The sequence below is a fragment of the Lipomyces chichibuensis genome, assembly GCF_038497645.1.
Source record: "Lipomyces chichibuensis strain CBS 12929 unplaced genomic scaffold V1513scaffold_6, whole genome shotgun sequence".
Classification (NCBI taxonomy): Eukaryota; Fungi; Ascomycota; class Lipomycetes; order Lipomycetales; family Lipomycetaceae; genus Lipomyces; species Lipomyces chichibuensis.
This window is the reverse complement of record NW_027117458.1, coordinates 433,321-455,332: the sequence shown is the minus strand read 5'-3', so window position 1 is coordinate 455,332 and position 22,012 is coordinate 433,321. Positions and strand designations below refer to the sequence as shown.

The window sequence follows — 22,012 nt, the reverse complement described above, 5'->3', positions numbered from 1 at the left end:
GTGGCACTCTACAGCAACTTTGCCATCACTCCACAAATCACCGCTCCCGTCATCAACTTGTTTATTTTCAACTTACGCAGACGACGTTATGAGTTTTTCGCTATTATCCCGCGCATTGGGCAGGTCAATGGCACGCAACACCATGCCACTCGCCGGCCGCGCGATTGCCCCTCGAGCACCACGCATAGCAACAACATTGCCGAGGACAACATTTGGTGCACTTAGCAGGTCATATGCAGATGACTCGAAGGAGAAGGAGGGTAGTACTTCCAAGCCGCGACCAAGTCTCACGACTGAAACTTTATTATCACAAGAAATGGTTGACGCGATGGCAAACGCAGGTGCATCGAGGTCAAAATCTGAAGGTCCCGCTGCATCTTCGTCAGCAGAAATTGAAGGGCCGGAGAAGTCAGAGGGCGAGAACGCGAATGGCGAGGGCGAACCTAATGGAGCCAAGCCCGAATGGGCGGGAACGGCGAAACGCGCTGATTACCAGGCTGCCCGCGATGCTACCCGGACACGCCGTCTTGTATGGTCATTCACCACTATCTTCTTCATCGGTGGTCTTACAGTAGTTTACATGAGTCGCAACTGGGATCAGGACGAGTGGCTTGCACACCGGGACATCCCTAATGGCTACACTCCACCTCTCATGTACAAGCGCTTCAAGGCTAGGTTGGACGGCGTCACGAGTTACTATGCCGGCCCTTCCATCGAGCCCGAGCTTCCCCCTTTGCCTAAAGACGATAATTATCAGCGATTCACATTAATTTTGGGTGTCGAGGACCTGCTTTTGCATTCAGAATGGACCCGCAAGGATGGTTGGAAGACATACAAGCGACCAGGCCTTGACTACTTCTTGATGTATCTCGCACAGTACTACGAAATTGTGCTCTTCTCATCCGAATCTGCCAACTTTGCTGAGCGCATGGTTATGAAGTTGGATCCATATCACGCCTTTATGACACACGCTCTGTTCCGAGAATCAACATACTACATTGATGGCCACATTGTGAAGGATATTTCCAACATCAATCGTGATCTTAGCAAAGTTATCATGGTCGACGTCGACCCTGCAGCTTACTCGAAGCAGCCACATAATGCTATTCCCGTCAAGCGATGGAATGGCGCAAAGGACGACACGGAGCTCGTCAAACTTATCCCGCTCCTCGAATACATCGCTAATAGTGACGTCAAGGACGTCAGAAAGGTTTTACAGACATTTGAGGCATGCGGTGATTATGCCAATGAATACGAGCGTCGAGAGCTAGAGTTTCGCAAGAAGGCGTATGAGTTGTGGGATCAGCAGAAAAGCCAGGCAAGTCTATCGTCGTGGATCGCGAAGTTGTTTGGTATGCCTGTGCCACAGGCAGATAAACCCATGATTGCACAGGATTTCTACAGACAGGAGGGAATCAAGAACTACGAGCGGATGCAGCAGTTCATTAAGGAGAACGGCGAAAAGATTCTTGAAGAGGAGAAGCAGCGAGAACGTGAGTTCTTAGAGCAGCAGAATTTCACACTTGGTAATGTCATCAAAGGAGTAAGTTTTTCGCGAATCTAGTAGTTGGGCGGCGCGTGCTGATGGTTTTAGGTCGTTGATCCTCAAGCGCAGGCGGCTGCCGCTGCTCAGGCTGCTCAAGCTGCTCAAGCCGCCTCGACTGGTCAGGCTTCAAATTAAATGTCGTCATGGAGTGGTAATGTGTATCGTTAAAATTGGATTGTCGTGTACGTGTATATGTTATCATGGTTGAAGACGAGCATCAAGGTGTTTAGACCGAAAGCGGAAAAAGCAAAGGTTATGTATTATATGTTTGTCGAAATATAAAGGTTCCCACCCACCCTATTGAGTTCATTATTATGCAAGAAAACTCTATTACTAGACAATTGCATTAATTACAATAACCAATGGCCGACGTAACAAGAGATACATTCTTCGTTACATTATCAAGGAGGAGGTCTTGTTTACGCAGTAAGCTTCCACTGCGCTGAGGCACCAATCAAACTAGAAATCATGCCAGCAAGACCAACAACTGACTCATCGATAGGCACTAACTGGAGACCCGACGTTGGGATCGAGCTGTCGAGCAGATCAAGGACAAGCTGAGTGCTGTTGGCGGCCCGTTCTGCCCTGACCTTCTTAATGGCGACGATATCCTTCTCGGCCTGTTTAGCGAGGGAGGCTTCGCGCTTGCTGAGGCCTATGTGCTTGTATATGGCGCCGGAGATGCTGAAGATGATTCCTGCCAGCCAGAATCGGTAGTAGAGTTTCTGAGCCAGTTCGGGATTTTTGAGTGTGACGAGCTTCGTGCCATGAACCTACCGACGCATTAGCCAATCGAATTTAATAGCAATGCGACAGACCGATACTCACAAAAATCAAAGTGTCGACGGTGAGATACGCAGAGTACGACAATTGCCGACCTACAGCAGTATATCTCAATACTGCGTCGGCAGTCTTATTGTCATACGCAGCGACGGCAGCCTTCAAGTGCTGCAGAGGCTTGCCAATTCTCATGATCTTTCGCGCATTGGAGAACTGCGACATGAGACCTCGCCAGGCTGCGAGCGAAGCCTTGTCGCCGCCGGTACGGGCGAGGTACGCGGCGTAGAAGCGAGCAAAGTACTGGACGAGTCGCATCACCTTGTCACGACCGATGGTCGTGTCGAGGTAGCGCAGGAGATGCGCGGCCGTTGGGTGATATACGAGCGCGTCAGCAACCATTGTGAACGAACGAGTATTGTATTGGTGATCTGTGTGGAAGTGAGGTGGTGAGAAAGGAGTAGGGGAAAACAGACAAGAATCGTTGCGGAAATGTTATCTGTGTCTCTCGGATGAGATGGCGGGGAAAGAAGAGGAAAAGGGGAAGCACGTGCCGGAGCCGCCGACAACCCCTGCCCGTGCTTCCTTACGGCCGGTCACCGAGACGGTCTTGGGCTCGTATCCAAGCTTATAGAAAGATATAGGTAGTTTCATACGCACATTATGTTCGCATTTAGTATGAAGTTTCCTCGGGAAGTCGGCTTTGTCTGCTAGTCCGCCACTTATATATTCATCTCCAGTTGTACCGAATACAAGTTTACCAGCGATTTCTGTGATTTCTAGCCAAGGTAGATTGTGACGTTGAGTTCGTCGCTTTATAGTAGAGAGTTGTTTACAAATATAATAATATTACGAAATAGCCAATGTCGAATAATTGCGAAATATTAATAATGCCCTACCCTTACTTGAACGACTATGCAACATTGTCAGTATGCTAACCCCTCTTTCATTGGGCATTTGTCATCGCTAGAACTATTCCTCTATATCAACATGCGTCATAATACTACCGTGGCAGGCTTTTGCGTCAGCTAGGGCCTATGCACAAGATAATGGAAATGTGCGATGCAAAATATAGACATGTCTGACACAGAAGGTTGTTCGAAGGTGGGTTAATGAGAGGGTCACAATTAAAATAGACTTGCTATTCGATTGTGGGAGAGCACGCAGAGATGAGTTCTGGCGTATGGCGGCTGCAGCATGAGACTATTTGCAATTCCAGCTTCTGAGGTAGCTGTAGAGAGACCGTTTAATAAAGAACGGGGATTGCAAGGTTTCGCGTAAGTACTCCTTGATCGCGGATTCTATGTAGATTCTAATATTGTTGAAGGATATATATGACGACGAGGCTACCAAGCAATTTTGAAATTATAGTACAGGATTATTCACGATATCTATGTATCGTATTCTTGTTCGCATTTGTGGCATACGAGCACATGGACGATTTGTTTTCGATCCAAAGCAGTTTCGAAGTCACAGGGGCTCTGGATATGAACGCGTATTCGCGAGGAGCAGCCGCTTCGTCAGCGGCAGTTAGAAGGCTTGGGTCTAGAGGCAGTTATTCACGCTTTCAGGTATGGATGGCTTACGGCAGAAGATTTCAATTTCAAGGATCTCACTTTCGCGTGCGGAGCAAGTCTCTCACGGCGGACTGAACCACATTGTGACCCGGTTTAGAGCCAGGAAAGAGCAGGTATAAAAGATGCTGGATCAGGCATTGCTGCTGGAGAGTTATTAATTCATTGAGATGATGCAGAGAAAGTCTACCACATGGCTGGCTCTGTAGAATCTTTGGTTTCAATTTAGGATCAGGTTCAGGATCATTGCATTCGTTAGCAAGGAATCTTCAAATATTTGTATTCGTTTTACGAATATGCGTGTAAATCCTAGTATATTCACATTCGCGTCCAGTCCTATGCATATCTTTGCTATCATTAATATTATATTTTGGGATTTAAGAGGTGAATTGTTAAAGATTATTTAATTTCATATTTGGACAGAAGGAAATTGAGGCGCCATACAACCTGAATGTGATCGACAACGGAACGAAGTGCGAAAGTACTCCCGCCGCCAACAGTGCGGCTTATTATCAGGCTTGCGACGTATGAGCAGGACTGAAATACGTTCAGTCTGAAACTCATCAATTGGTTTGAGTGGATATCTATGGACGCCTACGATCTAGTTGAAAGAATCAGAGAGCCATGCCGTCGTTGAATTGTCGACGCTCAAAGCGGAAAACCGCGAAACTGGATTTGGATCCTCAAGTGCAACCATAGCCAGCTCTCCTTGCCAATCCTTCCATGGCCTCCGTGCTGCTCTATTCTATTTAAGATACAAAACAAATTGCCGCAGTTCGCAATCTTATGCATTGTATTCCTTGGTTTTGTTTTTGTATTGCGGTGTTTAAAAGCCCTTGCATAACCCGTCAGGGTGTAAGCAATTAGCTGCAGTGAGATGAAAATAACTGTCGCTGACTCGGCCTCATGATGCCAAGATAATTCCCGCGACAATCACATTCACATTGCGTCCATCTTGCATAAATAGTTCTGCTTCTTCTTAGGGCTTCTTATATCCGCAATAAATCATGCCTTTTGGCCAAGCTTCGGTTCCATTTACTCCTCCAGAGACAAATCTTAAAGGGAAGACCGTCATCGTCACAGGCGCTAATACAGGGCTCGGCCTTAACGCATCGCGTCAGTTCCTCATTTTTGGTGCCAGCAGAGTAATTCTCGCCGTCCGCAATGTTTCGAAGGGGGAAGCGGCTCGCCAGGTTCTGCTGAACGACCTGACGGTCAAGAATAATAATATTGACGCTGAAGTAAAGGTGATGCAACTGGATTTGAGCGACTACAAGAGCGTTGTGAAATTTACCACCGATGTCAAGAAAGAACTTGACGATCTCCACATATTGCTTCTCAATGCCGGTTTAAATCTGATGGATTGGGAGGAAACTGTCGATGGCCATGAAATGACGTTTCAGGTTAACTACTTATCCAATGCACTTCTGGCTCTTGAACTGTTGCCACTACTTGAGCAGACTGCCATTGATGTGAAGGCACCAACTAGAATTTCCTGGGTAGGCAGTCAGACTCAGGCCTTCAACTCGTTCAGTAAGAAGCCTCTACGCTCCGATGAGTCCTTCTTGCACCGATTCGACGACAAGACGCAGTACAGCTCTTTTTTCCGTTACTCGGACTCTAAGTTTCTAGTGTCTATGTTTGTTCAAGAGCTGGCAAAACATGTTCCGCAAGATAAGGTCGTGATAAATCATGTGTGTCCAGGCATGGTCTCTACCGGTATTGATGCTAATTTACCCTTCTATTTACGGCCAATTGTGGGTGCTGTCAAATCGCTGTTTGCAAGGACAGCGGAAGAAGGTGCAAGGATATTAATTTATGCGGCCGCTGTAGCAGGTCCAGACACACATGGGGCCTTCATAGTCGACAATAAGATTGTACCGTAAGTTTGTCTGATTGTAAATGGTGAAATTCTTTATATCAACTAACTGCGGAATGACATTTAGAATCGCTCCGATAACGCAAACAGAAAATGGCAAGGAAATGCAGAAGAAGCTATGGGACGAGACACTAGTAGAGCTGACAAAGATGGACAAGGCTGTTGCTGATGTGCTAGCAGCTCAATAACTAGATTTTGATCTGGATTTAATTGTGTTTTAGTGATGCTTGCTTACTATTCTCTCCTTGCTTTTGATCTGGATTTAATTGTGTTTTAGTGATGCTTGCTTACTATTCTCTCCTTGCTAGCATCCGTAAACTGAAGGATCAATTACCAAAACGGAAAATGCTTAAAGATGAGTAAAAAGATATTAATATTGGATGGTCACAATTTCATCTCTAATTCTATTTTCGCCTCAGTAAAAAGCCTTATTTTGGCGTTTACTTGATTTTGCCATCAGTTTCAAGTTTTTGAAATGGGTGGCTCTTATGTATGACGTCACTTGCCTGAATTGAGAGGGTAAGGGCTTTCTTGGCATAAGTCAGGCGACTTCGGTCAGATCATTGGGGCGAAATCAATGCTGGCAAGCGAGTCTGTTTAGGTTTGTCCTTGTGTCACAACCCTGACTTGCTTGCATATTACCGACTCTCTTTATAACAAAAAAAAAGCCAATCCCCAAACCTTATTTAACTTGCCCGATAAGAGCTTAGCGTCGTTTACTAACCCACTTCGCCCGTAACCGTTTTTTGTTTGTTTTTCCGGCCCTCGATTCTGCCGCCGCTCTCACCGTTAGTCCTTTTGCAACGCCATTTTCCGCGCGGCTACTTTCTCCACACATTCACCGCAAAACTCCATCGACTTCTTGTCTCGTGTTGTCTTGTCTGCGCACAACGCGCAAAGGACTTGTATGTCGTTTCCTCTACGAAAATGTCCGGCGTCTTAGTCTCCCCTCCTCCGCGGCACTCGCAAGGCCCATCTTCTTACACTCACTCAGCTCTCCATTCTCAGACTCTGACTCAGTCGCGATCTCATCTCCTCGACCATCCTCACAGTCAGTCAGTAATAACTGCACGAGTTGTGCCACAGTACTCATCTGCAGCCGTATCCGCTCTCGCCGACGATATGTCGACTCTCTCGATTTCGCCGCGTACGGCGATCCCGCCACAATTGCAGATCCGCAACCAGAACCAGGGCATTGCCCCTACTTCGTCTCCGGCATCCGCCATGGTCAGAGTATCTGCCGAGACGGATGAGCGTAGCAGTACAAATAACGACATCATTATTCGCAATGGCTGGCTGATGAAACGGGGAAAGCGATGGGTATTATATATTTTGTTGCCTCGCCTTCACTCCTAGCTTGCTAACTCTAGTGACACAGACTTGGGCTCGACGATGGTTTGTATTACGGCCGGCACAATTGACTTGTTACAAAGATGAGTCAGAATACAAGGCGGCCGATATTATTCCGATCAGTGATATCAACACCGCGGCCATTCTGACTGATAAGTCGGATTCGAAACGCAAGGCCCATTTCGCAGTCTTTACACCAAGTAGGAATTACCATCTGCAAGCATCTACTCCAGCGGAAGCAGAACAGTGGGTTACAGATATAAAGGCCGCTGTCAAGCTTTCCGAACAACAATCAGAATATCTCCGGCGGCAATCAGCCACGTTGTTCCGTGCCCCTAATTTTCAGGGATCCGCTGAAAATGCGCGATCAAGCGAGAATTTGACAGATATAGCGTCTAGCGCACCGCATGTTGCTATCGTAGCGCCATCACCATTGCCTAATGATCGAACAAATGAAAATATTGAGATAGGTGGACGCACCTCAAGTAGTGACGATCATCATGATAATGATTCTCACCACGCTCACGGCCAAATGCTACACGGCCATCAGCAGCAGCAGCACCTTCAACCCCAACGCCTCACCAGTACAATTGAGAGCGATCTTCCATTGTCGTCGACGGCAATAGCGCGGTCGCGGTCGCCAGAATATAGCGTACATAATGGCAGTACGCATGAATTTTCGGGCGCCGAAGATATGGGATTCTCATCCGGTGCTTCTGACTACGGCGTCCCGATATCTGGCGGCCCTCTTCGCAATCCGTCACAAATCCAGCTTTCACCTCCTGCTGCCCAAGTCAGCCAGCCGCGCACAAGTACGAGCACTGCTGATAGCCATGTCGTTCATGATCTTGCACAGTTAGAAAAAGATCGCGTCTTGGAAAGCGGCTATCTTCTGCGTCTAGTCAGGCGATACAATCAATGGCGCACGAAGTGGGTCGTGCTCCGGAAAGGCAGTATTGCGTTCTATAAATCCGAGGACGAGTACAAGCCGCTCAAGATCGTGCCTCTAGATCATATTATAGACGTGATGGAGATTGATCCAATGTCTCGGTCGAAGCTGTATTGCTTACAAATTATTCTCCCCGAGAAGCGACTCCGATTATGTGCCAATACCGAAGAGGATCTTACACGGTGGTTAGTCGCGATCAAGGCCGCCGTGGTGAGGTGTAAAAAGGGCAAAGAAAAGTAGCCAGCATAAATAATAACACAATGTTTTCTTTTTTGTTTCACGGATGGCGTACATGGCATGGATTTGATTTGTTTTGTAAGTCTGGGATTGTATTGTAACGCAATTGTAAATCGCGGAAGTTTGGGATGGCATTGTGCTGGGAGGCGATTATTACTCTCTATTAGGATCATAAATATGTACTAGATAACTTATAGTTATAATTAATGACATAATTAATAATTGCCGAATTGATTAAAGATGCACATCCAATATATACTCTATACATACATATATATATACATGACATGAATTGCCAAACAGGATACTAGACAAAAAAGATTCGAACAGCAGTGAATGTGGCTTATATCTTCCGAGACCGGTAGGCCCAGTACATCTTCCACGGCAGACTCCAGCTTTTAACCTTCAACTTTGGACTAAACAAATCGAAATCCATCTTCTCCAATTTTTCCAACCACACTCGAATTGGAACTGCAGACAACACGGGGGCGAACATCGCGTCGTCAATGTTCTTACGACCGCCTTGCTGATTGACGACGTCCTCGAACATTGTCCGCGCCGTGATAAGTTGATCGTTAGCATGAGTGGCGACCTCGAACACAGCATCAGCAAGTTTCTGGCGAATATGGACATCTTGGACATCCACTCGTCGTAATACATCTTCCTCGCGCACAGCATGCCGGACCATAACATCAATCGGGAGCAACACTCGTCCACGGCGCTCGATCATGGTCGGAAAATCCGACAAAGTATCGACGACGCCCATCGCGCGGCCGATGTGTGAGCACACATGTTCCGCCGCGATGGCCCGCGGACTAGGCATACTCTCGCCAAGCAGATACAGCATGGACGAGTACGCCGCCTCGCCGTAATCCGCCAATGATAAGATATTAGCGACCGGAGGATCGCCAACTCGTGCCATTCGTGCGTCAACCATACGCAGGAAAAAACCGCGTGTGTATGGATGCGTGCGGATCACGTCTGCAAGAAGAACCGCCACGGGTTCGGATGGTGGTGTCTTCCCAGCAAAAATGTCTTGGATCATTTGTCTCCAGAATTGAAGTCGGAGGCGGGCGGAGGCGGCACTGGAGCCGGAGGACATTGAAATGTTTGCTGACGAAGTCAATGGTGGGTGAGATGCGTGCTTCAGCGCAGCTGCGAGTGAGTAGATCGCGATGTGTGCATCCCGAGAAGGGCCGGGTGTAAACGGAGTTATGAGATTTGGCGACATGAAACTGCTTTGTAGCAAGGACGTACAATATTGTCTCGCTCGCGCTATCGATAGCCGGGATGCCGCGTCGAATTCCGGCGCTGACGACACCGACGACGGATCCGGCATTGGCGGGGGATCTCGCACACGTGGAATCTGTGTATGTGTGTGCGAATGAGTATGTGAAAGTGAATGCCCGTCTTCATCTTGGCTATTCGAATGCGAGTGACTGTCGCGAATACCACTCACGCGGAAACCACGCCCCTGCCGCAGTGTGCTCCTTCGGCTGAGCACCAATGTGCGCGCCGACATGTAGTATTGCAGCGGTACCGACGGTGACAAGAACGGATTAGGCCAGCTGGTCTGCTATCTAGAGAGTTGGCTTGAATGAGCTTGAAGACTAGCGGATAAATTATACGACTCGCAGTGCGGCGCGTCAAATAGCGTCACTCCGGAGCAAAAAGTGGTTAGGTTATTAACATGCTCATCGCGAATCTCAAGTATCATGCAGAGCAATGAAATACGATCTCGAATAATTCAAGCAAACAACTCCTTAAAATAATAATAGCTTGAACGAATAAATATGAGCCAGTAAATTGTAGATTCCTAAATACCTAAGCGTTTAAGATGTAGCAACACCATGAGATGTTATCCGCCTACTGGTTTATCTACCCAACTCGAACATTGCCGTTGGGAATTCAAAATTTCGAATCCGGTGCTCCTGATTTAATTCGCATGCGGCCACCTTCTCTGAACCTATTCTTTTTTAAGGGTAAATTATATTGGAATTTGAGAGGTACTGACCGATTTTATTTGCGCCATTGAGATTTCGGATATTTGTTAGGCAAAAACAACTACAACTACGCTTACTTCGTTTTCGCTTTCGCCCATTACCGACATGGGGATGTACGTACGAACTTCTCGAGCGCAAGGCGCAGCCCAGAAGCTTCGTATGTGTTCGAGGTTACAGAATCAGTCAAGCTGGTCGATGCACGGCTCGGAATCAGGAAGGAGTCCTACGTCGCGTGATGCAAATTCTGTGGTCGGACGTGATAGTAGCGGGACTCAGGTAAACCTGGTGGACTTTATGCAGTCATTCGTGAGCTCGAAGACGACAATTGTCGACCAAAATGAAAATTTCGATGTACGGCGTGAAGCAAGGGCTCGAGAATTGGAGAAGCTACTCTCGCTGGAAAAGTTTCAGCAGGCTAAGAGCGAGGAGAACAGCGCCTTGATCCAAGAGACCAGACGGAAAAAGCTCTCGGAGCAATTGCAAATGGCAGCTCGGAAAGGACAGCAGAAAGATCAGACACGAGAGCAAGATAATGGGACACTACAGAGTCAGGTCGTGACTAAACCATCGCCGTTGGCGGAGCTGTTTCATGGACTGGAAAAGGCTGCGCTTGCTAGAGAAAAGCAACGCCAAAGAGCAGCAGAGTTGAAAACGCAGCGGGATCAAGGGAAAACACAATTTCATGTGCAACGGAGTCTTGACCCAGTGGATATTAAGAAAATCGTTGAATCTATTCCCGTCTCTAAAGGATCGAAATGGAAACAAGAAAAGAAAACGACCGTTGTTAGCCTTAGACAAGAGGATGCTCGGGAGAAAAGTAAGACCACTGTTGAGGCTAAACCTATGAATCAACAAAGAAAGTCAGGCGGGCAACAGCGAATTATTTCTAACGTTCCTAACACCGAACTTCCTAAGTCTGGGTATGTGGATCTTGTTGATGAACAGCGGGTATTCCACTCCCGTCTGTCGTTACAAGAAGTGCAGAAGCGGCTACCACTTGGATACAAATTGATTAGAGTCCAACTTGAGGATTCTAGGGGGAAAGGGAGTTTGATGGTAGTAAGAATTATCAAGAAGAAGAACTCGGAAATGTCAGTTACGGAGCGTGATCAGTGGATGGCTACAGTCAACGCGTAGGAATTGCGATTGCATAGACGGATTATCGTGCTTATCTTGGGAATTCTGGTGTACGCAGTAAGATACAGATGGTGTTTCAGTGGCGTTTGTTTGTTTTGATTTGGATATTTCAATTGAACTGCTGGATTTTGGTAGACATTTTTTGTACCAATGAAATGCTTTATATACGCATATCATATTTGTAACTGTGATATATTTACCCTCAATCAAAAAGCCAATCTTGAGCGTGTCTAGACGATCAAGTGACTTATAAAAATAAGTTGGATGGATTCCAAATTACTACAAAGTTACTACAAAGTTACTACAAAGTTACTACAAAGTTACTACAAAGTTACTACAACTAATACCAGGGGCAACCCCACTTGAAAAGCTCATCGGAACGCGCTATAACGCCGCATCCATCTGTTGTCTCTACGCCTGGAGGTCACCCAGGTTGATAGAAGATTTCCGCGTGGGCATGGGGACAACAATACATGACTTTCCCGATGAGATAATCCTGGCGGTGTTCTCCTGGCTCGGATCACACTGTTTCCTGAACGTGTCCCAAGTGTGCTCGCGATGGTACAAGTTGACTCGCGACGACCATATTCTCGCGAGACATATTAAAAATCACTTATGTGAAACTCTGCAAGAACAGGAATATTTGGATATTATTCGCAATGAGTATGTACTGTCGCGGATTGTTTCTGATGTTGTGCTCTGGCTAATACCTCTACTTCCACAGGGAGAGCGTGTCGACAGAATCCACGTCTTGGCCCAAATCTGCCATCCGTGAAAGCGGGCCATATTATCTCTATCTATACATGTTGCGACGAAAACTAGTGGCCATGGAGCTATATCCAAAATATCGTATTAACTGCAGCGACATGACTCGAGCTCACCCACATTTCGAGTGTTCTACTTTCTCCGCGGACGGTACACTCTACGTCGCTGTGTACCGAGACGGGAGAACGTTACCGACACCATTGCGAATTATTCGTGTGTATAATTTAGCAGAAAATTTTCCAAGGCTGTCCCATTCGTTTGCATTCACCGCTGACACGGATCGCGCTGCAACTGACGTTGTGCTATCCCGAGACGTTCAGTCTCTTGCTATAGCATTCAACATTGGCTATGTGGAGGTCTACAAGCTAAGGCTAGCAGGGTATAAGTGTGCATTCACGCAGTCACCGAATCAGTCACCGACTTCTACGCCACAGGAAGATATGACTTCGTCAATATGCGAGAGAGTGTACAGTAAGCAGTTTCCGTCGTCGATCCACTCGCTCGCCGTGTCGTCGGGCATTGAAATGCTGGTGCTGGGTTGTCGCAGACTAGGCGGGCTGACTATCATCAATCTGTCGTCCGGAGTAGAGCTCGACGTGCCACATTACCGACTTGACCTTGAAATAGGTTTGCAAGCCAAGGATGAGGCGCTATGTCTACGAGGCTGGAATGAAACGATCGTGATGCGGAGTTTTAACGAAGAGGCGTGGGGTGAAAAGGAAAATATATGGAGTTACTTTGAAGAGGTTCTTAACAATATGGAGTCGACATGTGTGCAACTGGAGGAAGCTGTCAGTTTGGCCCGGAGGCACTTTTTTATTGGGACCAAGATTGCTAGGGAAGGTAACACAGATTGGCAGTTGGGAAATGAGGAAGAGGAATGGGAAGGCAATGGCGCAGCAGATGACAATGTCACTGACATCGAAGACGAGCAATGGCCAAATACTGTTACTCATGAGAATAGTTCATCAGAGAATCTCGCAAATGCTGCAGATGGAGTTGACGACGCACCAACAGACTCTAGCGAAGACGTTAGTGAAACTGAATTTGAATTACCTACGACTGAGAGTCATCAAGTGCGTTTGTATTACATGCCTGATGACGACGAGGACGACTTCCCTAACAATGACGGCCTTATACGTGACGCAGACGAAGAAGACGTTAGAGCATCCAAGATCCTCGTCAGATGTCGCGGAGCCTACAGAGTGACCTTGAATGACGATACCAGCCGGCTATTAGTTGCGCAACCTGGTACTCTTCGGTTCTTTTCGCTGGGAAATGACTATTTAAACGGTATCTCGTGTTATTGCCTTACGCGAACAGATGACGAGGACGTATCTGTCATGGAACGATACATGAATCGCATAATAGAAAAAGAACTGAAAGATCGCAGAGAGCCGATGATGTCTAGACAGTTCGGGATAGATTTGCTGTACAAACCAGTAATTGACATATGCTTTATGAACTCATCCGGTATTGTCGTGGAATACACTGATGAGATTGTTGTGTACGAACTATCACCAGTACCAGCATCTTGCATTAATCTGAGAATCAATTTAATAGGTGAAATCAATGTGGAGGTCTAGTGTAATGTCTATTTTGGGTGTAACTATATTTGGCGTTATTTCGGAATCAGGACATCGGGATGTATATTTATGCCACTGGCAAATTAATTTTATACGGTACTATGTATATATGTTGTGAATTTGAATTACTAGACCAGAAATGCGTATGTGTTATACCAAACTTTAACATCCTACTTATACACTATAAATACAAGTTCCTTACTGTTTGCCACGCTTCTGTTTTTTGAGATTCCTCACATTCTTGCCTGATTTAGACTCTACATCTTTCACTATGCGCTTCCTTTTTCCATCGGCATTTCCATTTGACTTTGCACCATTCTTTGCATTCTTGCCTGTCTTGAACATAAACTGCGCCTTCTTTACTTCTCCCTTGATCTCATTCTGTCCTTCGCCCTCCTGCTTGGCTGTCTTATTTCTGGCTTTGACCTCTCTTGCCTGACGACGCTTTACGACCTCAATGTTTTCGATCGCAAATTCGACAACCAGACGGCGCTTGCGCAAGTCCTCTGAATTCTTGATGACCTCTCCTTTCTTGACATGCTGCGACTTGGATTCTTCATCATCCTGAGACCCAACTACTACAGGGTCTGCTTTCGCAACCTCCTGTTGCAACTGCACCAGATCCTTCGGCCCGATTTCTCGAGCGTTTAACCATCTCAAACCCATCAACGCCAATCGGTGCGATGAGTACTCAATGAACCCATAGCCTCGCGATCGCCCTGATCCAGCCTTTTTGTCCTCGACAATGATCTTGACTTGTTTCACAACACCGTACTTTTTCTTGCGCGATTTGACACCACGCTCTTCGTCATAAGAATGCGACCGATCAAGCTCTTCCTTGCTGAGCGATTGGCGCGTCCCGGCTTTCACTTCCTCAGCAAAGGAAACTACTGCACGACGTGCGAGTAATTTGAGCTGCGCGGCCGTCATGCTTCGCGGAATATTTCTTACAGCGAGACGTGTGAGACTGAGATGGAGTGACGGATTCGAGCGTAGTTGCTGACGACGGATGGCGAGCGATTGCTGTCGAATATCCATATCGGTTCTGGACATCAGCTGACCGAGCGCAGAATCAGGCGCGATACGACCTTCGTTGAGGAGAAACACATGGCGCTTGTCTTTCTTGCCCATTGTGTTCTTTCCAGCTGCATCGAGTCGTTTCTCAGCGGCGTCTTCAGCAAGCTTCTCCGCTTTCGTGCGGTCAACAGCTGCAGTGATAGACAAAATTCTGTCATCCAATACGTATCGTCGGTCAACATCGTCGACAATTAGTATCGACGACGCAGAAACTTGCTTCGGCGCGTCGGCAAGGCAACTCTGGTACACTTCTTTATCTTTGAAACAAACAAAGCCTGTGCCTCGTGGCTGATGGGATTCCTTGTCTTCTACAGGGAGTGCGTAGCGTACGGACCCAAAATTGGTTGCAAAATGTTCCTTTAATGACTCTGCCGTAGTAGCATATGAGAGATTGCGGATGAAGACTGTGGTGTCGTTATTGGTATCTTTGAAATTTTTGATAGAAGCCGACTTCTTCGACTCCAACTTGATGGATGCAGCGTTGCCATCGTCTTCGCCCTCGTCGTCATCTTCGTCATCTTCGTCGTCTTGGTCTTCCTCGTCGTCTTCGTCACCTTCGTCGCTTTCGTCCTCAGACTTGACGAAGATGGTATTGTCATCTTCAGATTTTATGGAAAAATCATCCTCGCCTTCAGACTTCACAGAAACGTCATCTTCATCATCCTTAATGCTAACATCGCTGTCACTTTCCTTCTCTTCCGATTCCTCGTCACTCTCATCAGTGTCAGAATTATCAAGCCTCTCCTTTCCAAGCTCAAGGCCACTCTCTAGGTGATTTCGCCAAGTATCTTTCTCGACCGCAAAATCGACAGCAACTTGCCGTCCTTCAATCCTCATCCCATTTGCCTCTTTTATCGCACGCTCTGCTGATGTCCCCTTCCGCATGGTCACAAAGGCAAATCCCGACATTCGACCACCTTTTTTTCTCGGAATTAGGGCCTCCATAACTTTGCCGTACCGACTGAACAGCTTGGTCAATTCTTCCGGATCCCGTACAGACCAGGGCAAATTTCGGATAATGAGACGTGGTCTTCGTTTAACCTTGTCCCCTTCAATAGTTGTAGCAGATCCATTGGCAGGCGCATCGTTTCTTTCCTCGCCAGGTCCGCCACGATGTCGTCGTTTTGCGAGATCAACACGCAAAGCGCGTCCATCAAATTTCAATGCGCGAGACTCGTCGAGGGCTTTCTTTGCATCGGATGCGAGTGCAAATGTCACGAAACCAAATCCTTTTGACTGCTTTGTCTCACGGTCTGTAACCACAACACTGTGTTTGACAGGACAGATCTGCGAGAAAAAATCCGACAGAGTATCAGATGTTGCCGAGAACGGTAGTGACCGAACGAAGAGTGTCGTGTTTTCAATGGCGTCAGCCGTTGCCGGCATTGCTCTCTTAGGATCTGCTGTCGCCATTGAATTTGTCTATGAAAAATTCCAGTCCCAAGGACGTGGATATAGCAATGTCAATATATCGACTAGTAAGATGTAAGTATTTGCCGGTAGTCAAGTTTCTCGAATCCGCTACAAAATTTTGCGAGTTGGGAGTTTAAAGTTTTTCCAAACTACGCTAACTAACCTCGAGGTCATCTTCTAAGTTGGCTTTATTCCAATTGACCAAATCGTTAATATATACAAATGAGCGCGAGTATATACAATATTATACAATTAAGACTCGTGTGTCTTGCGTAATTTTGCCAGTTCTGCCATTACGCCGGAAAATGTTGGAAGAATCTCCTCCTCTTTATCTTTTTGCTGACTCTTACTATGCTGCGCCATGCTTCCATTTTCTGTCAATGATTCATTTTCTGAAATCAATATGTCAGTGTCGGTAATAGGTGTCTCCATGGCGTTATTAGATAACATAGGACGGGCCAGCTGCTTCCCTTTATTTACGCCCGACTTTTGTTGGAAAGACTTTGGCAATCGGCTTGTCGTCTTTCTCCGCACAACAAACGGCTCTGTAATCGCAACTCGAAACCTTCGAACCTAGATTTATCAGCATCTGAGCGCCCTAAATTCAGAAATACAATACCTTTGCATCACCCCAACCTCCGATATCTGAAATAGTTTTCCCTCCATCATTAACAGCATTCTTCAAGCTGCCAAATGTGCTTATTAGACTTGCTGCGTCATTCTTATTGACGCCACGGATTGAAGTCAACAAGTCTACAATTCGAATTGAATAATCTTCCTTTTGGGATGCTTGGATTGCTGTTGGTGGTGCTGACTTGAGAGCCCCGAAAAGTGATATATAGTGTCCTGCTTCTTGTGCACTAAACAAAGCCTGTCAGTGTCGCTAAGAGCACACATCACAAAACGCAGACACAGACCTCCAGGACAGGATGATGGCTAAATTATTCACCACGCCAGTCTTAGTGAGCTCCTTAATCGACTCTTCGTGATTTTCCTAACCTATCGTTAGCGAGATGTACCCCGCATTGCATTACATGCCATCTACACACAATATCGACAACTATTAAGAGAATTCGCACACGGAAGTTCTTGGCCATCTTGGTGATTCTGTTGTAGATGTATTCTGGATGCAAACCTGTTGCAGCGTAAGTGTACATATTACTTAGCCGTCGAAAAATAAACGCACGGTGATATTTTAGACTATAAGATGCATATTAGCGATTCTCTCTACCGAGTTTTTACATGTCTGCGGGCTACCTGAGAAAAAGTATAGCTATAGTCGGATCCACCAGATAATCTGGAACTATATCTCCGTATTCCCACGGCACGTTTCTAATATAATTCAGCACCGGATTCCCTTTCTATACGCTTTCAATTAGTATCTCATAAATCAAGTATATGTATATGTATATGCAAAAAAGACACGACTTACTTGACGTGGACTGACTACGATGGACCCCAACGAGCTTGAAGCATTGGCTACCTTCCTGGGAACTGGCTGCTGTAGAGTTGCGGCCTGTACAGATGGATTCCTACTTTGACCTGATCGTGACGATGGCTGTACTGCCGCGGTCCCCGACACGGTCCCGGAAGATCCAGAGACTACAGGTGGCGGTCGCGAGTTCGGACTCCTCTGCGTTTGGGCGGTGCTCGTCTGCCTAGCTTGCGACTCGATTCGCTCCAATGCCCGTAAATCTGTGTCGTCAAATGAGAAGTCGTCCATCTCAATAATTTACTCCCGCAATGGGCCCCGGTAAATATTCATAGATATTGATTGTAATCAATATGAGACGGCATCTCAATTACCTTTTCTGAGTAGTGATTGCCCAAATCTGCAATACTATCTATCGGCATGCGGCGCAGGGCGGCACGTGAGAAGGTTGCCGTAGTAACGAATGTTTGTCTGTATCAAGCCTTACTTGCTGCCACGCCCTACACGCCAATTCAGAGATTTGCTTGATCTTATCGTTCCACCACTCACCAATATGAACTGTCTCAGACACACATTGGATGCGGCGTTATAAGAACCTGTTTTAGTTGGGTGATTTGACTATGGCGGAACAGCGGAAGAGTTACATGTCAAAGGAGGAATTACGTAAGTACTACCCCTCCAGCGATGCTAATGTTGGATCAGCACAAAGCTAATACTAATCAAAATACCGTTGTACAGGACGCTATTTGTCGCAATTAGAGAATCAAGCCCCGGCGGCTCTTGCTCATCATAACCCAACTTATTCCGACGACAAGCTACTTCACCAAATTTCATCAACATCTCTTGGTATGAAATCGCTCTCGGACAGTTCTCGTAGGGCGAGCCCAACCCGGCAGTTTATTGGAAAGGCACGGAAAGAAGATATTGACTGTGATCATTTCGGAAATTCAAATGACGGATTGACTTATGAGTCCCTGGAAGATCACATGGGCATCCAATTCTCTAATCCTTTACGTCATTCGCATACGCGAGTGAAGAGCGCCCCTAACGATACCGAAAGCACCTACAGCAGTAGTCGCGGCAGTAGCGAATATGATCAGCTTTACGATCTTCCGCCTCATCCGGGCTCTATTCCCAAAAAGCCACTTCCACTTATACATTTTCCCAAAGATCATCCGTACTACCAAGGCGAGCCACCCAACAAAACAGTCTCAAATCTTGATCCCCGAGTCAGAAATACTTGTGCTCAATGCCGCAAGTCGCTTTCTTCAGCCAAGATGATTCTAAAAGCATTGGGTAATAAGTATCATCCTCAGTGCTTTCAGTGCAGCCACTGTTCACTATCGCTGGAGCATGCAGCATTTTATCCGCATGAGGGCAAAGTCTACTGTCATCTTGATTACCACGAATTGTTTTCACCTAGGTGCAAGCATTGCCAGACTCCGATTGAGGACGAGGTTGTTACAGCCATGGACTCTACGTATCATGTTGGTCATTTCTTTTGCGCTGGTTGCAGTAAGGTACGTGATACCTGTAACTGAATCCATTATTACGGACTAACATATGAAAGCCATTTTCGTCGAGGGAGTCTTATCATGCCCGCGATAACTACGCCTGGTGCCATAACTGTTTCACGAATAAGTACTCTATAAAGTGCTGGAAATGTGAAAAAACCATACCAGAAGGGGATGTTATCATAAAGGTACTTGGTAGGGATTGGTGCTCAGCCTGTTTTAGCTGCGAGGTAAGTTTACGTATATGTTATTGCTCCAAAATATGTGTTTAATCGAGTAGTACAGGAATGCACCACACCGTTTGGTGATGATGGATTCATCTTACGAGACGATGGGACGCTTGTTTGCGTAGGTTGTGAAGAGGAACAATTGAAGCGTTATGTCTATAGCCTATAGATTTACATCAGAGCTGCATTAGTCGTTTGTTTATTTTGCATACTAAAATTGTCAAGGAGGAGTTTTGCGGTTCAGTTTGGGGAAATTTCAACTTCGTGGTATTGTATTCCCACTTTTAGTGGTGTTTCATTTTGAGGCATCTTGCTTTAGATAACGCAATATATGTCCGAATTTATGAGTATGCATGTCTATGTTATGTTACACCAGAGCGTCGGCTCCATTTTGAGTTGTATGATAGAATGACCTGAAGGCTATAATATGTAAAGCCGGCAATCTTTTGCTGTTCTAGCTGCCCATTTTATTAACAGGTTCTCCAGGTGGTGTCTAAGACACGAAGGCGCCTTTTCCACTGAAGCATGGTCCATCTTCTAAGTGCTAGTATTCTATTGGGCGACATTCTTCAAATACCTGGGGAGTGGTTACAACAACAGTGAACTTCCGCTCTGAGTTCGCTGAAGATGCTGGTCCCAAAAATATTTTTGATTTCGTTTGAGTCATTTATACACTGACATAGCGTGGATCAGGAAGAGACGGTCCACGAATACCCCTTTGGACATCTGCAAGTATACCGCCAGTGGCTGCTACAGACTTAAACATACATAAGTCGCACGAAGACGTCAAGACAGATGTTCATATAAGGTATTCATTGGAAAGTAATCTTTGCAGAACCTACTCCATTCTTCTTATGGACTCCTCGCGATGTTGCCCTTCGGAGAAACTAAATCGACCTCCTGTGTTGCCTAGGGTAATAGTTGTTTCCATTTAACTCTAAGCAGTGCGTATACATCTATGTCCACAATATTGATGACATTTTGAGCCGGTCCAAGCGGCCAAACACACGATCTGCGGGTTTTGTTGAGTAAGACATATGAATTCTATACAGGAGATCGTTGCCCCAGGGCGGGTTCACTGAATGCTGATAACTGCACACATTGGACTCAGTCCCTGCGGGTTTGGGAAATAACCTGTATTACCGAGGCTTTTGTGTAGGGCTGACTGCTGGGCCGGGCATATATGTTTTCTGGTGGCATAAATTCTAATTGCCTAACAACTGCTGAGCTTAATAGTATCCTTATGACCTGTCATGCGTATTCCAATCATAAAAGATGCTTCGCGAGCTTTCTTCATAAATAACTATCTGCGTAAAGGTCTACCATGTGTTTTCCAGGGTACCTTTTCCAACTTTCCAGCGCTCTCGAAATGGATCACGCCATCACCGGTCAACACAAGCAATGCACAACTAAATTTACCGTACTTCCTTTCACTAATCGACGCGAGTGGAAAGGATCCATTGGTTGATGTGGAGAGTGGACGGTTTAATCACAATTCTGACTCGACGTCATCGACGCCGACCAGTCCCCATAGCCCACATGGGTTTTTTCGCACTCAAATTCCGTTATCATTGTTTCTGAAATTGCAGTCTATGACAGACATTCCTACGGAGTATGCGAATTTATATCTTGCGCAAACTCCGTTACTGAGCTGTTTACCAGCACTATCCGAGGACTGCCTGCCTAGGCCGGAATATTTGCCAGATACCAGTTATATATATGGGTCTAGCGCATGGATAGGCAGAAATACATTTACACCGCGACACTTTGATCCAAATGACAACTTATATGTGATGGTTGGAGGCAAAAAGAAAGTTGTACTATGGGAGCCGTCTATCGTCGATGACAGCCAAGGAAAGCGAAGAGGAAGGTTAAGCAATAACAATTTTAGCCCTCCCTCATCGGGCGAGACTCCGTGGGACATAGTGGTAATAAATCCAGGCGATGGGATTTATATCCCAGAGCGATGGTGGCATCAAGTTGAGAGTTTGGGGACCGGCGTCGTGGCTAGCGTGAGTTATACATACCACTTATTCGTGATTTTCAACGAAGCTTCTAACGTTTGACTAATAGGTGAATTGGTGGTTTCGAGAACCAGCGAAGTAAATGTATGCCAGTTGTTGCGCAATACATGTTCCAGACCTCACCTTGAGTGTGCCACAGGAATCAAATAATGTATATGGGAATTCGCAATCTCTATGCACTGGACGGTTTGGTTGCACACGTCACTTACCGACGACCAGGGATTATTGATTTTAATTACCAAGTCCAAATTTATGCAATTTCGTTGCTGGCGGTAATATTATGGCTCTAGACCTGTCCCCGTATCGATAGCGAGCGAAAAATATAATTGAGCTACAGCAGAAGAGTATGTTGTCAATGCGGTCCAGCGCCAATCCACATCGAAGTACTTATTGTTGGGAACGGAGATTTACGCCATTTTATCCTCCTGGGCTGCTCAGTGTACCAGGAACTTGACAACTGAGGGCAAAGTCCAAGTAAGGCGCTACTTGTTAGAGTAGCGCGCGAACATGCGAAGTACTCTT

The 22,012-nt window shown here is 46.3% G+C and overlaps 11 protein-coding genes across 11 annotated transcripts; 7 read left to right on the top strand and 4 right to left on the bottom strand.

Annotated features, from left to right (window-relative positions):
- Positions 1-580: 580 nt before the first annotated feature.
- Positions 581-1,681, top strand: V1513DRAFT_375745 (NLI interacting factor-like phosphatase-domain-containing protein; the record flags this gene model as incomplete). Its single annotated transcript, XM_066894908.1, has 2 exons — positions 581-1,543; positions 1,595-1,681. The coding sequence occupies 2 exons, from the start codon at positions 581-583 to the stop codon at positions 1,679-1,681; spliced, it is 1,050 nt and encodes a 349-aa protein (XP_066755135.1).
- Positions 1,682-1,709: 28 nt separating this feature from the next.
- On the bottom strand, positions 1,710-2,914 carry V1513DRAFT_440115 (peroxisomal membrane protein PMP30A). Its single transcript, XM_066897312.1, has 2 exons — positions 2,375-2,914; positions 1,710-2,319 (listed from the first exon to the last, which is right to left on the bottom strand). The coding sequence occupies exons 1-2, from the start codon at positions 2,723-2,725 to the stop codon at positions 1,966-1,968; spliced, it is 705 nt and encodes a 234-aa protein (XP_066755134.1). The 5' UTR covers positions 2,726-2,914; the 3' UTR covers positions 1,710-1,965.
- Positions 2,915-4,904: 1,990 nt separating this feature from the next.
- Positions 4,905-5,964, top strand: V1513DRAFT_375935 (uncharacterized protein; the record flags this gene model as incomplete). Its single annotated transcript, XM_066894914.1, has 2 exons — positions 4,905-5,779; positions 5,844-5,964. The coding sequence occupies 2 exons, from the start codon at positions 4,905-4,907 to the stop codon at positions 5,962-5,964; spliced, it is 996 nt and encodes a 331-aa protein (XP_066755133.1).
- Positions 5,965-6,560: 596 nt separating this feature from the next.
- On the top strand, positions 6,561-8,546 carry V1513DRAFT_440110 (uncharacterized protein). The gene is made up of 2 exons (XM_066897311.1): positions 6,561-7,096; positions 7,155-8,546. Exons 1-2 carry the CDS (start codon positions 6,704-6,706, stop codon positions 8,313-8,315), a joined length of 1,554 nt encoding a protein of 517 aa, XP_066755132.1. The 5' UTR covers positions 6,561-6,703; the 3' UTR covers positions 8,316-8,546.
- V1513DRAFT_440108 (Squalene/phytoene synthase-domain-containing protein) lies at positions 8,521-9,998 on the bottom strand. The gene has a single exon (XM_066897310.1). It carries the CDS (start codon positions 9,832-9,834, stop codon positions 8,656-8,658), a length of 1,179 nt encoding a protein of 392 aa, XP_066755131.1. The 5' UTR covers positions 9,835-9,998; the 3' UTR covers positions 8,521-8,655.
- Positions 9,999-10,044: 46 nt separating this feature from the next.
- On the top strand, positions 10,045-11,678 carry V1513DRAFT_440107 (uncharacterized protein). The gene has a single exon (XM_066897309.1). It carries the CDS (start codon positions 10,421-10,423, stop codon positions 11,450-11,452), a length of 1,032 nt encoding a protein of 343 aa, XP_066755130.1. The 5' UTR covers positions 10,045-10,420; the 3' UTR covers positions 11,453-11,678.
- A 124-nt stretch (positions 11,679-11,802) lies between these two features.
- V1513DRAFT_440105 (uncharacterized protein) lies at positions 11,803-13,983 on the top strand. Its single transcript, XM_066897308.1, has 2 exons — positions 11,803-12,115; positions 12,177-13,983. Exons 1-2 carry the CDS (start codon positions 11,910-11,912, stop codon positions 13,801-13,803), a joined length of 1,833 nt encoding a protein of 610 aa, XP_066755129.1. The 5' UTR covers positions 11,803-11,909; the 3' UTR covers positions 13,804-13,983.
- Positions 13,912-16,375, bottom strand: V1513DRAFT_440104 (uncharacterized protein). Its single transcript, XM_066897307.1, has one exon. The coding sequence runs from the start codon at positions 16,291-16,293 to the stop codon at positions 14,002-14,004; it is 2,292 nt and encodes a 763-aa protein (XP_066755128.1). The 5' UTR covers positions 16,294-16,375; the 3' UTR covers positions 13,912-14,001.
- Positions 16,376-16,463: 88 nt separating this feature from the next.
- On the bottom strand, positions 16,464-18,098 carry V1513DRAFT_440098 (restriction endonuclease type II-like protein). The gene is made up of 7 exons (XM_066897306.1): positions 17,726-18,098; positions 17,551-17,654; positions 17,480-17,493; positions 17,343-17,428; positions 17,211-17,287; positions 16,913-17,153; positions 16,464-16,866 (listed from the first exon to the last, which is right to left on the bottom strand). The coding sequence occupies exons 1-7, from the start codon at positions 18,014-18,016 to the stop codon at positions 16,546-16,548; spliced, it is 1,134 nt and encodes a 377-aa protein (XP_066755127.1). The 5' UTR covers positions 18,017-18,098; the 3' UTR covers positions 16,464-16,545.
- A 475-nt stretch (positions 18,099-18,573) lies between these two features.
- Positions 18,574-19,591, top strand: V1513DRAFT_457282 (uncharacterized protein; the record flags this gene model as incomplete). The annotated part of the gene is made up of 3 exons (XM_066899613.1): positions 18,574-19,245; positions 19,296-19,469; positions 19,520-19,591. 3 exons carry the CDS (start codon positions 18,574-18,576, stop codon positions 19,589-19,591), a joined length of 918 nt encoding a protein of 305 aa, XP_066755126.1.
- Positions 19,592-20,719: 1,128 nt separating this feature from the next.
- On the top strand, positions 20,720-21,572 carry V1513DRAFT_375933 (uncharacterized protein; the record flags this gene model as incomplete). Its single annotated transcript, XM_066894913.1, has 2 exons — positions 20,720-21,478; positions 21,540-21,572. 2 exons carry the CDS (start codon positions 20,720-20,722, stop codon positions 21,570-21,572), a joined length of 792 nt encoding a protein of 263 aa, XP_066755125.1.
- Between the last annotated feature and the right edge of the window lie 440 nt (positions 21,573-22,012).